Raw genomic sequence first — 13,760 nt, forward strand, 5'->3', positions numbered from 1 at the left:
AAAGCTGTCGTGCGAATGAGGGCTTAGAGTGTGGACAGATTTAAGCGCTTTTATAACGCGCGTTGAAAAAGCTGTCGTGCGAATGGGGGCTAAACTGCTTGCGCAAGTAGTCGCGTTCGCACCAAGTTCATGTTCCAAGTCCAAGTGCAAGCACTTTAATTTCTAAGCAAATTCGAATCGATAATTCTAAACACTTGTCAGTACATCACTAGGTGTAATCACCCTTCTGTCATTTTTACCGGAAATTTCGCCCGCCACCCGCCGGCCGCCATCCAAATCCATCCTTCGGAAGACGCGCAAGTCCCGCCGTTTTCTTTTTACAACAAGCTTAGCAGTTAAATTAAGTGCATCTTGATTATAAATTAAGAATATAATGGCACCTAGGACTGCAAAAGCCAAGGTACAGTAATAATAGTTATTTTTTATTCTGTAGATTCGATGGATTTCACTTTAGTAAACTGGTTCGCTTTGTTAGTGACCATCATTAAAATGCTCGTTTTCTGTAAATGTTTCACTGTTTTATGTGCCGGTTTTTAAGGTAATGGCAGTATTAAGTTTTTTGATTCATTCTTATCTACCGATCCACTCAATTGTTGTAGTAATTTAACTGATAACGACTTTGCCGCGTGTTGGTGTAAACACCCATAGCGCCTCTTTACGATAAAGCGTGCATAAAAATTAATACAAATTTGAACTTTTGCTCTCAACTGACAAGAGATGCATTGAGTCATCCTCGACTCGTTTTCATTGTTCTTAAATCGTATGAGCACAATCGGTTTTATGGGCGTTCTTTCTAATGTTAAATTCGCATTACTTTACTTCATTTCATCTTTAGGCATTATTAAATTTGCCCGTTCAGTCAGAATCAGATCTGAATGAATCTAATTGCTAGGAACAATATTTTATACTCAGTCAGGTTATACTGATTTTGCTACATGTTGAAAAAAAATTTACTTTGTTATAAGCTCCTTGTTCCCATGTTCTATGTAGAAATGTTTGTCAGCACAAAACTACAAACCTAAGCATAAGATATGAGCAGCATAAGCCTATAGGTATCTGACATAGAAGTCAGATCTAATTCATAAATTAAATAACAGTGGTATCAAAATCTGTGGTGAATATTATTACAAACATAACTATTAACCTCAAATTATTAATAAAGATGTTGCATGTTTATGCGAATTGAACCTTAACACGTTGATTGCCAAGCCAAAAATGGTGAACATACTGAGATGGCCAAAATTAAAAATTCATTTAAATTTGGTTATTTTGGTCATAAAACTACTTTTATATATGAAATCTATAATTATATAATATATAAGTCTATAAATATATATACTTGGTCAAGCAGACCTTGTCAGTACCAGAGCTCGGATAGGGTGAGCTATTTGCCTTATATATGACATAAGACATGTCAAATTATAAGGCAAATAGCTCACCCTATCCGAGCTCTGGTCAGTACACAATGGCGGCAAATTTGAAAAATGTAGGCGCGAAGGGATAGCCTCTCATAGAAAATTTGAATTTTGCGCCTTTTTCTACTGACAAGATTTGCTTGACCATCTATATTGTATTGTATTGTAGCTCGGGCGATTTTCCGCAACTCGACGTCTTGCGCCTATTTTGCGTGATAGGGGGTGGGCTAGTCTTGCCAGCCCAGCTCCTCGAGGAATCCTATCAAACCTTTGATGTTGAGTAGGACCTCGGGGAGGTCACTCGGGGATCCGAGATGTTTTGCCCTGTATGGGGCCAATCCGCTGCATTCCAACACCACGTGAGAGGCTGTTTCTTCTTCCTCCATGCATCCACGGCATAGGGGACTGTCTGTGACACCTGTTATAAAAAGATGTTTGTTAAAAAGTCCATGACCTGTTATGACACTGGTTACCATACTCAGTCGAACCTTTCCTAGTTGAAGGAGCGCCCTTGTGAGCTTACCGTTCATGCTAGGCATGGCCTGCTTGGCCTGTCTGCATCCAGTTTGGTTTAGCCAGTGTTCTGTGTGTAGTTTCCCTGTACGTGCCAGCAGCATTGAGCGTACCTTACTAAACGGTATCGGGAGGATCGGTTCCGGGCCTATCGCCTTCGCACCCGATCCTTGTCTGGCGAGCTCGTCCGCGGCGTCGTTACCACGGGATCCACTGTGTCCTTTGATCCATTGTAAGGTGATCTTATTGTTCTGACATACCTCCATTAGTCGTTCGTGGCATTCGTGTATAAGTTTGGATGTGACTATATGGCTTTTTAGGGCCATTAAGACTGCTCTGCTGTCGGAGAGTATGCGGATGGAGGATCCTACTACCTTCCTTGCAGTGATGGCAGCCGCCGCGTTAATGATGCCCATGCACTCAGCCTGGAATACCGAGTTATGGGCTCCTAGCGGAGTGGTGATTGACATGTTCAGGTCTTCTGAAAAGGTTCCAGAGCCTGATCCGCTGTCTGTTTTGGACCCATCAGTGAAGATTCTCAGCTCCCGGGGATTGAGTCCTTCGTAGTTGTCGTCCTCAAATAATTGTATTTTGTACCTTTTGTCAAAGATGGCTTGTTTGTGAATTCGATCCGTGCCCGCCATGAGCACTGGAAATTCGCTGTATACTTTTTCCAGGCATGCTGTGTGAAGAGCTCCTGTGGTGTTAGACCATATATTGAGGGTTCGTAACCTTACCGCTGAGAGACTGGCCTCTTGTTGTATGTGTAGGTGCAGCGGTGAAAGGTTTAGCATGACCTCCATGGCTGCAGTCGGAGTGGACCTCGTGCAGCCAGTGGTGGCCGCGCATGCGAGCCTCTGGAGTCTTTGTAGCTTGTCTCGTACGTTGCCTAGGTTTGTTCTTGGCCACCAAACCAGAGCACCGTAGCAGAGTAGGGGGCGGATTATAGTCTTATAGAGCCAAAGGGTAATTTTCGGGTTGAGTCCCCACCTCTTACCAATCATCCTTCTGCACTGCCAGAAGACTACTCCCGCCTTGTCTATGCGTTTGTTGATGTGATTGTTCCAGTTGAGTTTACTGTCGAGCGTTAGCCCTAAGTACTTAACTTCGTCGGTCAGCTGTAGCTCAGTCTGGAAGAGTGTTGGTCTGGTAAAGTTGCCAAGTGCCCTTTTATTGGTGAACATTACCATTTCTGTTTTGGTGGGGTTAACTGATAGGTCAAAATCTCTACACCAGCGTTCTACGATCCGAAGAGCTGCCTGGGTGAGGTCGCATACTGTACTGGCAAATTTACCTGATATTAATATTGCCAGATCATCAGCGTAGCCTATTGTGTAGAAGTGTTCCTCGTTCAGTTTGGTTATGAGGTTGTTGACTACTAGGTTCCACAACAGAGGTGAGAGAACTCCCCCTTGAGGGCATCCCCGCACCGCCGCTACGGCCTGCGGTTCACCTACATACCTTATTGTCCTTTGATTTAGCATGTTCATGATCCACTTTATTAGTCCAGGTTCAGCGCCGTGGCTTTCCAAGGCGTTCCCTATACTGGAAAAGTGAGTCTTGTCAAAAGCGCCCTCTATGTCAATGAAAGTGCCGAGGCACATTTCTTTGCCGTGGATGGCTCTCTCAATGCGGCTTACAACCATGTGAAGAGCCGACTCCGTAGATTTACCTGAGCTGTACGCGTGCTGGTTGTTGTGCATCGGTATGTTCTTTAGCGCCCGGTCCCTCAGGTCCCTGTCGCACAGTTTTTCCAAAGTTTTCAGCAGGAATGATGTGAGACTGATGGGCCTAAAGGATTTGGCAGCTGTGTAGTCGTTCTTACCTGGTTTAGGTATGAATACCACATTCACATCTCTCCATCTCCTGGGCACGTACCCCCAGGCTAGGCAGGCTGCCATGATGTCGGTCAGGGTTTCCTGGATGAGTCCTAGACCCCACTGTAGGAGAGCGGGGAAGATCCCATCCGGACCAGCCGCCTTGAAGGGATGGAAGCTGTCTATGGCCCACCTGAGTTTCTCAGCCGTGACGACTCTGTGCGCCATTTGCCAGTTGTTGACCATCTATATGTTTTTCTCACGCGAAGACGCGTGAACGGCCATATGGGACGCATTTGTTCGTATATCTTGCCTACATAGCCGCTATGTTTATAGGTAATAAGCATTTATTAGTATACTAGTTGGAACTTATTCCAAATGGAATGTTACAAACTTTTATTAGAATATTCAAAATTAAAACAGTACTTCACTTCTTATAATCACATATTATAAAGACAACAATCAACTTTTACACTTACAAACAAACATTTGAAATTACACCTTGGTATTTTAATTTATTGATTGTTAGAGAAACCAACAAACTTGTGCAGGTCAAAAAAACAATCAATGCACAACGGAGGGGAGTTAGGGCATTGCTTGCATTCCGTAGTAGTGTTTACCCTTTTTTTATTTGAGTAGCAATTTCTACAATCTTTTCTGGCCGTAACAGTAGATTTTCTACCTGTGCTAAAAGAACGCTCTTTTGTCTTTTCAATTTTAGTTAGTCTATGACTTTCTTTTTGCTCCGACACTTGTGGTGCTACTGGATGTTCCGGCAAAAGTGACTCAATTACTTGCTCTCGAAAATCATATAATGATAAGATAGGTTTGCCTGAGTATTTGTTGTAGAGCATTCGAGAGTTTATCATGTTCATCATTAGAACATGTATAAAGATTTTCACATACCATCTCAGAGCTTTTCCTTCACATGGATAGTAACTGAGCATTTGGTCCTGTAGGTCTACGGCGGACATGTTTTGATTATACTGTACGATAGCTAATGGCTTGCTAACAACATTGCCGCGTTTGTTGGTAAGTTCCTGCATTTGATCCACGAATTGCGTGGAGATATAATTCAGTTCTCTTTTATCCTTCCATTTTCCTATATGAACACCGTTGCGATAACGTGATATATTTTCACCTTTTTTTAGTTTTTTGGAATTTACTTCAGATGGATTATCTTTTCGCTTCTTGTTCAGTGTGCCAGTGCAATAAGTATTCATGTCCAACAATGTGGTAGCTAAGCCATAGCTATTGTAGAAGTTATCCATAAATACAGCATGACCATAATTCAAATTTTTTTGCAATAACTTTTCTACAATCTTTTCCGTGTGTCCAGTGCCTGAAGTTTCATCCAGTGTACTGGCAAAAACATGAGCTCTTAGAATAGTTCCATTTGGTTCTGCCAGTATATACAGTTTTATTCCGTATTTGTGCCTTTTTCCTTTTATGTCTTGCCTAAAAATTAGGCGGCCACGAAATAAAATCATTGATTCGGCCAAGGACAAATTTCTTCCGGGATAATAGATCTTATCCATTGTGTCATTGAAGGTATTTATTATCATTTTGCATTTATTCATGCGGGCAGGATCCTCACCTTCTTCTACAAAATGTAGGCATCGCAAAATAAGTTGAAACCTATTTCTCGACATATATTCAGGGAAAACTGACTTATATAATCGATGCGATTTCCAATGATCAACCAAACGGTTCATTTTAGCTGTGCCTGAGTGGTAAACTAAGCCAATAAATATTTTAAACTCTTCTAGAGTGAGTGGTTTCCAATTTATAATACGACCCTTGCGATGCTTCGAAGAATTCTTCAATTTTTCTGCTTGTCTATTAGTGCAATCCACAATTTTTTGTAGGTAATCGTCGGTGAGAAATAAATCAAGATACCCTCTAGGATTTGCTGGCTCTGGCACAAGCAGTTCATTTGTTTTGGTGAAAGGAAAATCCCTCATAGAACTAGAATTAGTTGTCCAACGTGTCGTAGATGCTGCTCTGGATGGCTGCTCAGGCGCAGGTGTCGTCCCTGAGGTCTGGTTAGGACGGGGCCGGAGTTGTTCTAGGGCGGACATCGCAGGCAACGACGATCGGCGCGGCAATAGATTTTGACGACGGGAGATAGCACCACATTGTTCACTCGCCATCTCTCCCTCCTCTTCCTCGTCTTCAGATTCTGAACTTGCATTACCTTTATCTGCTACGTAGTCTATATCGTCAACATCACTGTCTGCATAAATTTCTTCGTCTGACTCCTGTAAAAATTCTTCAACTGCCGCACTTTTTAGTCGCTTTCTTGACGAAACTCGCGATGTGCTGAGTTTAGCAGACCTCTTTCTCGACTTAGCGTTATTATTCATTGTAAAAAAGCTATTTAAAAACACGAAGTCCGGCGAGAATTAACGAAATAACAGCAAAAGAACGCATCTACACCACGCGGCTGCGAGGAGACAACTAGCGAGCGCGACTCATATCAGGCGACATCGCGTGATCGGCCACAGGGTAATGGACTGCATCACGCGACGTCGCGTGATGTGGCAATCAACGTGTTAATCTCGATCACAATTCTTTATGTTAAACCATAATTGTATGGCGCATGAGAGAGACTACACATACGTATATAAGATATACACCGTGAAATTTTAGTGGTTGTTTTCCCGCGGCAGGGCGATTTGCTATCGGTAGTACTTTCGAATTATGATAGACAAACTTTTAAATAAACTGTTTTCCAATAAAAAAATTACAATAAAAAAACCTAAACTCGAACAAGCGAAAAACAATAGTAACGCACTAAAACTGCAAGTCGACGACAGTTCCCGATTATGTCAAACAGATAAACAAATAAACAAGCACATGTTACTTTTTTAAACTGTGTAACAGGCTAGAGTGCTTTACTGTTTGACAACTGAAATATCTGTACTGAAACTGAAATTCAAATTTACTTAGACTGTTCCTTCACGATTAACAGTTGAAATAAAACCTTTTTATTAGTTTGATGATTGCCTTTACGTTGTGTCAACTTTGGTAAATCGAATAATTACATCCTCTTTGCTTATTAAACTAATGTCATGAGTAATGTGATAACAGATCCTGTCAATGTCATCACTGCTATTTCTAGTAAAATGGATCGATATTACGAATATTCTAATTTAGAGTACGTCGCGATGGTGCAGCTGTACGCTAGGGCTAACTACGACTCCCACGCCGCCCGGCGACTTTACGCGGAACCGGACCATTTACAGTCGCTGCGTCTTCGGGGGATTTTAAACCCCCAAGTTCCACACGGACGAACAATTGTCGCCGCAACACAGCGGCTGCTTAACCACGGGCAGTTTCAAACGCCAGCACATGCACAGGGCAGAGGTGATTGTGTATTGAACGTGGCGGATTGCAGTTCAAACAATTATTGCGGTATCGGGAAGTTTAAGTGTTTGTTTAAGTTTTTGATCATTAAAAGCTTGATCTTAACTTGTTATGTTTACTTTTAAGGATCTGCAAACTAACTGCACGTAAAATGTGTGAAGGAAAAATAAATGGAACTACTTTTTAGGTTATTTTGTTTCGTTCACTCAAAAGAATTAGGTAGTAGCTGCAGTGCTACTACTGGTGTTAGGTCACTTTCGAGTTTCGTTCGACACATTTATAAATCTGGCATTTCTTAACATTATTAAAAAAAAGATTACACATCGACTGTATATCGATAGCAGAATCATTTCGTTGCGGGAAAACAACCACTAAAATTTCACGGTGTATAGTCTGTTTTTGTGCAACACAGTGTTGTGGGGCACATGTTCTAGGTGTGGCATTAGGATTCATCAAACAAATGCATATACATATGCATTTTAAAAATTCATATTTGCCTCTTTTAGTATATTTCTCCACTATAACATAATTATGTGACACTTTTGTGGATATACTCTTTTATGTAATGTAATAAAATGACAAATAAAAACCAGCCAAATGCATGTAGAGGCATTCACAATAATAAATTATTTGGTCAATTTGTGTTAAATTGACCAGAATATTTTTAATTTATAATTACAATGAAAGTTTTCTTTCATCCCTTTGTATTATCAAAAATGTACCCTCAAATCGGCATATCTTCAATTGAAGGGATGTTTTCAAAAACAACATAACTGACTACACTGGTTGACACCTGAAACGATTAACAATGTTCTTAAAAAAGTGTCAACCGCTCTAAGCAGTTATGTTGTTTTTGTAAACATCCTTTAAATTGAACATCTGCTTGTATGTTACTCTACATACATGATTTTTTCTATATTCTCAAAGAATAAAATTTTAAGTGAGTGGGTGGGTGGGTATACTGGATATAGCATTCATTGTAGCAAGTTCGTTAAACAATAATAATTATAGCTAAATTGATAAACATATATTTAAAAAAATTTCAGAAAACATCAAACACAAAAATTGCAGAAAATGAAGTACCTAAAAAAGGCAGAGGAAAAACAAAAACTGTGGAAGAGCCAGAGACTGATGTTGCAGATACTGAGGTGGTGGGTGATGTTCCTGTCATAGATAAGAAAACCAAACGCGCCAAAAAGGGTGAGGTTGAAGCCAACGGACAAGAGGAAACAAATGGAGTAACAGAGGAAAAAGCCCCTCCGGCTAAAAAGGGTAGAAAGAAGAAGACTGATACACCAGAAGAAAGTAATGGTGTAGATGCTGATGAGGATAAATCTTCTCACTCTAACAATGAATCTGAAGCACAAGTAGAGAGTAATGGGCAAGCAGAGGAAGTGCCTGCATCTGGAGGAAGGGGAAAAAAGAAGCCAGCAAAAAAAGAGGTGGCTAGCAAACCCAAATCGGAACCAAAGTCAGCAAGAGGTAAAAAAGACACAAAGCAAGAGACTGAAAGTGAAGATAAAGAAGAAGGAATTGAAGATCTAGTCAAGCCCGCAGCCAAGAGCAGAGCCCGCAAAGCTGCACCAAAAACGAACAAGGAATCTGAACCACAGGAAAAGGGTGAACCAGATGATGAGATCAAGGAGTCCCCCAAAAAAGAAGGAAGAAAGAGAGGACAGACAAAACCTGCTAAAGAAAACACTCCAGAAAATGAGCAAGGTGAGCAGGATGCTGAAGACAAACCTGCTGAGGAACCTAAGAAAAAAGAACCTAAAGGCAGAAAAAATAATGCAAAAAAAACAGCAAAAACAGAAGATGAAGATGAGGAGGCTAAACCAGAACCTGCTTCTAAAAAAAGAAAAGTTGTAAAAAAAGATGGAAAAGGTAATTTTTGTATTTACTTATTGTTTTTTATTTAGCACCAGTCATCACTCAATCATAAAAATATAAATGTGGCTGTAGTTATTGGCATACAAAGCACTCTTTTTTTGAATTACTTCTTCATAATCGCAGCTACATAGAACCCAGGGCCATATACTTCTATTGCATTTCACAGGATTTTCATTAGATTTGATAGGCATAGAGCTGGACAAAGCTAACTCTGTATGGCATTTGCCACGACCAATTGAGGCAATGTCATCATTAATGTCACATTTCTATGTAAAATGAGTTAATGACATCTCACTTTGTTTTGGCCAAGTTGGTGCAAAATTAGCTTAGACGGGCTCTAATACAAAGTGAAAATTTTAATGCTTTGTCAATTTTTGAAAAAGTCAAGCATTGTCACATAATTCATAAATGACATTTTCATTGACATTATATTCTAATATGATTCTAATCTAATTGGACATTTCTATAACCTTTTTATCACATAATTGAAAATATGTCTGAAAATTATTTGTGTTCTAACATTAACATTTTTATGTCAGATGATGTAAAAGATGAGATGGCTGAAGAAGCCGCCGAGCCAAAACCTGCAAAGGGCAAACGAGGCCAGAAGAAGGACGCCCCCGCCGAGGCCGAAGAGGCCGCTGAGGCCGGCGACACGGCCAACAAACGACGCCGCAAGGCCGCCGACGAAAAGGGTAACTAAATACCGTTATGTTGTTAATTATGCCCGATTTAATAGTGTTTAATATTACTCTGGAACATGTTTTATTAATAAATGGTTTTTCAAATATTATTATTTTGAATGCTTTTATTTATCTATCATCCCCTTTTCTTTAATTGATTGAAAGCCGCCATACAAGAATGACATTTAAGGAAAGCTTTTCTACCTATATTTTCAAAATAACTTACGATAATTAAGGCCTGTAGTTAATTACTAACCAAAGGAGCGGTCCCTGGGGGTCTACTTAGATCTTATAAATATGCATCTTGTATAAATATGGTTTATGGTTGGCAAGTATTAAACATGGTATATTTGGTTTACTTAGATAACACTTATTACCCATACAGTAAGCGGCTAAACGACACGACACAGTTGAGAGCCACAAATAAAGTAAAGAACCAGCATGAGAAACTTGTTAACCCTTTGAGCGCCACAGGGTTGACTGACGCGCGCGGTTACAGCCCAATATATATATGTGTGTGTGTGCCTTTTGACAAGGTTCACAACGCAATATGCGTGGCGTTTAAAGGATTAAGATTCATTGATATAAACAGCTCATTAAAAAACGCATTTAACGATTTGCAAGACCGAAGTGATCCCATAAGTGTTCCGTGAACAAAGTTTTGCACGGAACACTAAAAAAAGTAAAATTAAAAATTTATTTTTGAAATCAGGCAATTACATGTTACATATCAAGTGGATCACTAGGCTAAGCCTGCCCCGTGACTCCACGTTTGTGCATTATGCTAAGAGCGATTAAATATGTATTAAAAAGCAACAATATTTGGGTACCCAAATTTAATAAAAGACAATATGAGGATTAGGAGCTATTTATCACTTGACTGCCAACCACTTGGCAAACAGAATATTTGTTTTGCTGAAAAACACTTTACCTAGCTTTCATATTCATTTTCCAGTATCGTCCGAAGACAAAAAAAGTAAAGCCCCACTCAAAAACAAATCCTCAACTAATTATGAGGATATAGATTTTTCGAATTCATCAAAGACCGCGCAAGGTAAAGAGTGGAATCTAAAAATATCCAGCTGGAACGTCGACGGAATACGAGCTTGGATGAATAAAGGGGGTCTCGACTACATAAAATACGAGAAACCCGATATACTGTGTCTACAAGAGACAAAGTGTGCTAAAGACAAGCTCCCAGATGAGATAGCTAATTTGCCAGGATACCACGCCTATTGGCAGGGGAGTGACACGGAAGGCTACGCGGGGGTTGGGATCTACACGACGAAGCTGGCTATAAGCGTCCAATACGGACTGGGTAACGAAGAATTGGATGCCGATGGGCGCATGATCACAGCGGAGTACGAACAATTCTACCTCATCTGCACGTACGTGCCCAACGCGGGCCGGAAACTAGTCACGTTACCCAAGAGACTGCAGTGGAACGACGAGTTCCGCAAGTATGTTAAAGCGCTTAACGAGAAAAAACCTGTCATAATTTGCGGTGACATGAACGTTGCACACAATGAAATTGGTAAGTGACTACATCAGTTGTATGATTTTTGACTTTCAAATTACCCCAGTTGAAAGGAGATTAGGGCTATAGTTAAGGCTCTCAGCAAATCTTTTGTAGTCTGCATATTGATAAATCTTGTCTCGAAAAAAAAATTGTGCGGACTTTAAAATCTCTTTGTAATGGGGTTAAAAACTTCAAACTGTTCACTACTATAGTAAAGTCTGGGCGGAAATAGAAATCTTCTCGTTCCGAAGCATAGAAGGTAGCATCCTGTAGAAGTGTGCCTCCGTGAGGGACAAAACATACGCAATGCGACACTATGATTGGTCGGATTTATTTGTTGCTCACCATAACCCATACTAAATTTAAGGTGGGGAACAAAGAAAAGTGAGACGGTGACAAGGTAAACAATAATAGCGCTTTCGCTGCTACTTCTACTGAAAGATAAGACTATCCCGTTCTGTCAGTTATCCCCACCACTCATGCCCAATCCAGTTTAATACTAGATTCCTGTTCCGAACAGACTCTATCAAGATTTGCAACAGTGATATAAAAACAACCAAATTTAAGTTTATTTGGCCGGAAGCTTCGAGTTTTTAACTCCATATATTTATTTAAAACCCTGAATTTGATCTCTCTCACCTGTCACTTAGAATTATTTTACTGCAGCGCCATCTGGTTGAGTTCCGCACGTTCAAACTTAGCTATTAAGTTACCGGTTTCAGATCTGGCGAATCCCAAGGCGAACAAGAGGAATGCCGGGTTCACGCCGGAGGAGCGCGCCGGCATGACCGACCTGCTCGGCGACGGCCTCGTCGACTCGTACAGGCACCTCCGGCCTCACGACAAGGGCGCGTACACCTTCTGGACCTATATGTCGAACGCCAGGGCGAAGAATGTTGGATGGTAAGTGATAAGTGATGTTGTTGATGACGTCCAAGACCACCGGTGGACGGGCAGCAGCGTCCCTCAAATTCGGTGTATCCGACTGCGATCGCCAACCTGCCTGCCAAGCGTGGCGATTATGGCATTCGCCTCCCAAAGGGGGAGTGTTCAGCAGTGGACGTCTTATGGCTGAGATGATGATGATGATGATGAAGTGATGTTGATTACTTAACTAAAAGATGCGTTGAATGTGTGTACTATATTGTCGTTTTTGGTGCATGGGGCGTTCCACGTCGTCGGGACGTTCACAGAGCCTCGCCGTCCCGATCGGTCTTGTACTCGAATTCACTCAAGTCTTCTCAATGCATCCCAACAACGATAGTCTGCCACCGGATCTGCTAAGTCTGCTTTTGACGGCCACATTTACGCTTTCCTTATCTCATTCTATTTTTAGCACTTAATATTTTAGTAGATTGAGGTCTGTATTCAGTTTCAACGAACTCAATATTGAAGATTTTCTTGAGTAGAGTATTAAAAAAATCGATAAAAGCTCGGTATACCGATAACAATAGTCATGATCGTAAATACTATATAATATTTTGAGCACTTTAGATGAATGCTCCACCGACAAGAGCCATGCTCTTAAATTATGATGATGAGATGAATGCAAAATGGAAGTGTCCCCAGATTATATACTAATAGAGGTTACTTTTTGGTACGGTACGAGTAATGAAGGGAACGTTTGTATAACTCGTCAGCAAGTCAACTGCTATTCAAGAGTGGTATCATCAAATATGCACACTTCACAAGGGCCGAAGTAGACTCGTCGAGAGTCTTGCCGTCTTTAAGCACCTGATATCTACTTCTACTCAAGTAGCTCATGATGGAAATGGGTGGAGTTTATTGCAGGTTAGCCAGTTTAAAAGCATCTATAGTAATTAAATTTTGTTTCAGGCGACTGGACTACTTCTTGCTCTCGGAAAGGTTACTCCCATCCCTGTGCGACAGCGTCATACGGAGCGAAGTGTACGGCAGCGACCACTGCCCCATCACTCTCTTCTTGCACGTGACCAGTGCTGACAAACCTAAGGAATAAATTTACTTCCAATATAAGTGGGTGCATCAACTTTTATTGTTGTTATTCTGTCCCGTCAGCCAGACGATAATAGTTGCATAGTTTGTTAGAAGTACGTTCGACTAACATGCGAAGCAGAGATCCCATTAACAAAAGGGCTTAGGGTCATTGCGCTAGTTTTCATCTACTTGATGGAATTTGAATATAAACCTCCCTTGCCGTACGACTTATTGCAATCCTTAATGTCTAAATGATATATCTATCTACATGAAATGATATTTCGCTAGTAGCGATTAAAAAATAAAATACATATATTATTTGCTACTCCGTCAAGTGGATGAAAACTAGAGTTGTACGGAAACTAGCGCAATGACCCTATAACTGCCATAAAAATACATTTGGTTAAATACCATGAAACCAGGAGTTTAAAACTGGCCCAAGGAACCATGACCATGGCAACGAGTGATTACAAAAAGTTAATTCACCCAAGTGCAACATGTATCTTATTTTTTGACATTTTTTTTTCGGTTGTTTTTTGTTGTATATCTAAACTAAAGGATGTTTGGTTGAAATAAAATGTTTCAATATTATTAACGC

General features: G+C 40.6%; 2 protein-coding genes across 2 annotated transcripts; one reads left to right on the forward strand and one right to left on the reverse strand.

Annotated features, from left to right (window-relative positions):
- The first annotated feature begins 225 nt into the window (after window positions 1-225).
- On the forward strand, window positions 226-13,753 carry LOC134666660 (recombination repair protein 1). The gene is made up of 6 exons (XM_063523886.1): window positions 226-400; window positions 8,161-8,998; window positions 9,544-9,699; window positions 10,643-11,221; window positions 11,929-12,109; window positions 13,043-13,753. Exons 1-6 carry the CDS (start codon window positions 374-376, stop codon window positions 13,182-13,184), a joined length of 1,923 nt encoding a protein of 640 aa, XP_063379956.1. The 5' UTR covers window positions 226-373; the 3' UTR covers window positions 13,185-13,753.
- On the reverse strand, window positions 4,175-6,111 carry LOC134666877 (piggyBac transposable element-derived protein 4-like). Its single transcript, XM_063524184.1, has one exon. It carries the CDS (start codon window positions 6,109-6,111, stop codon window positions 4,261-4,263), a length of 1,851 nt encoding a protein of 616 aa, XP_063380254.1. The 3' UTR covers window positions 4,175-4,260.
- Window positions 13,754-13,760: the final 7 nt, after the last annotated feature.

Source organism: Cydia fagiglandana, chromosome 8 (assembly GCF_963556715.1).
Source record: "Cydia fagiglandana chromosome 8, ilCydFagi1.1, whole genome shotgun sequence".
Lineage (NCBI taxonomy): Eukaryota > Metazoa > Arthropoda > Insecta > Lepidoptera > Tortricidae > Cydia > Cydia fagiglandana.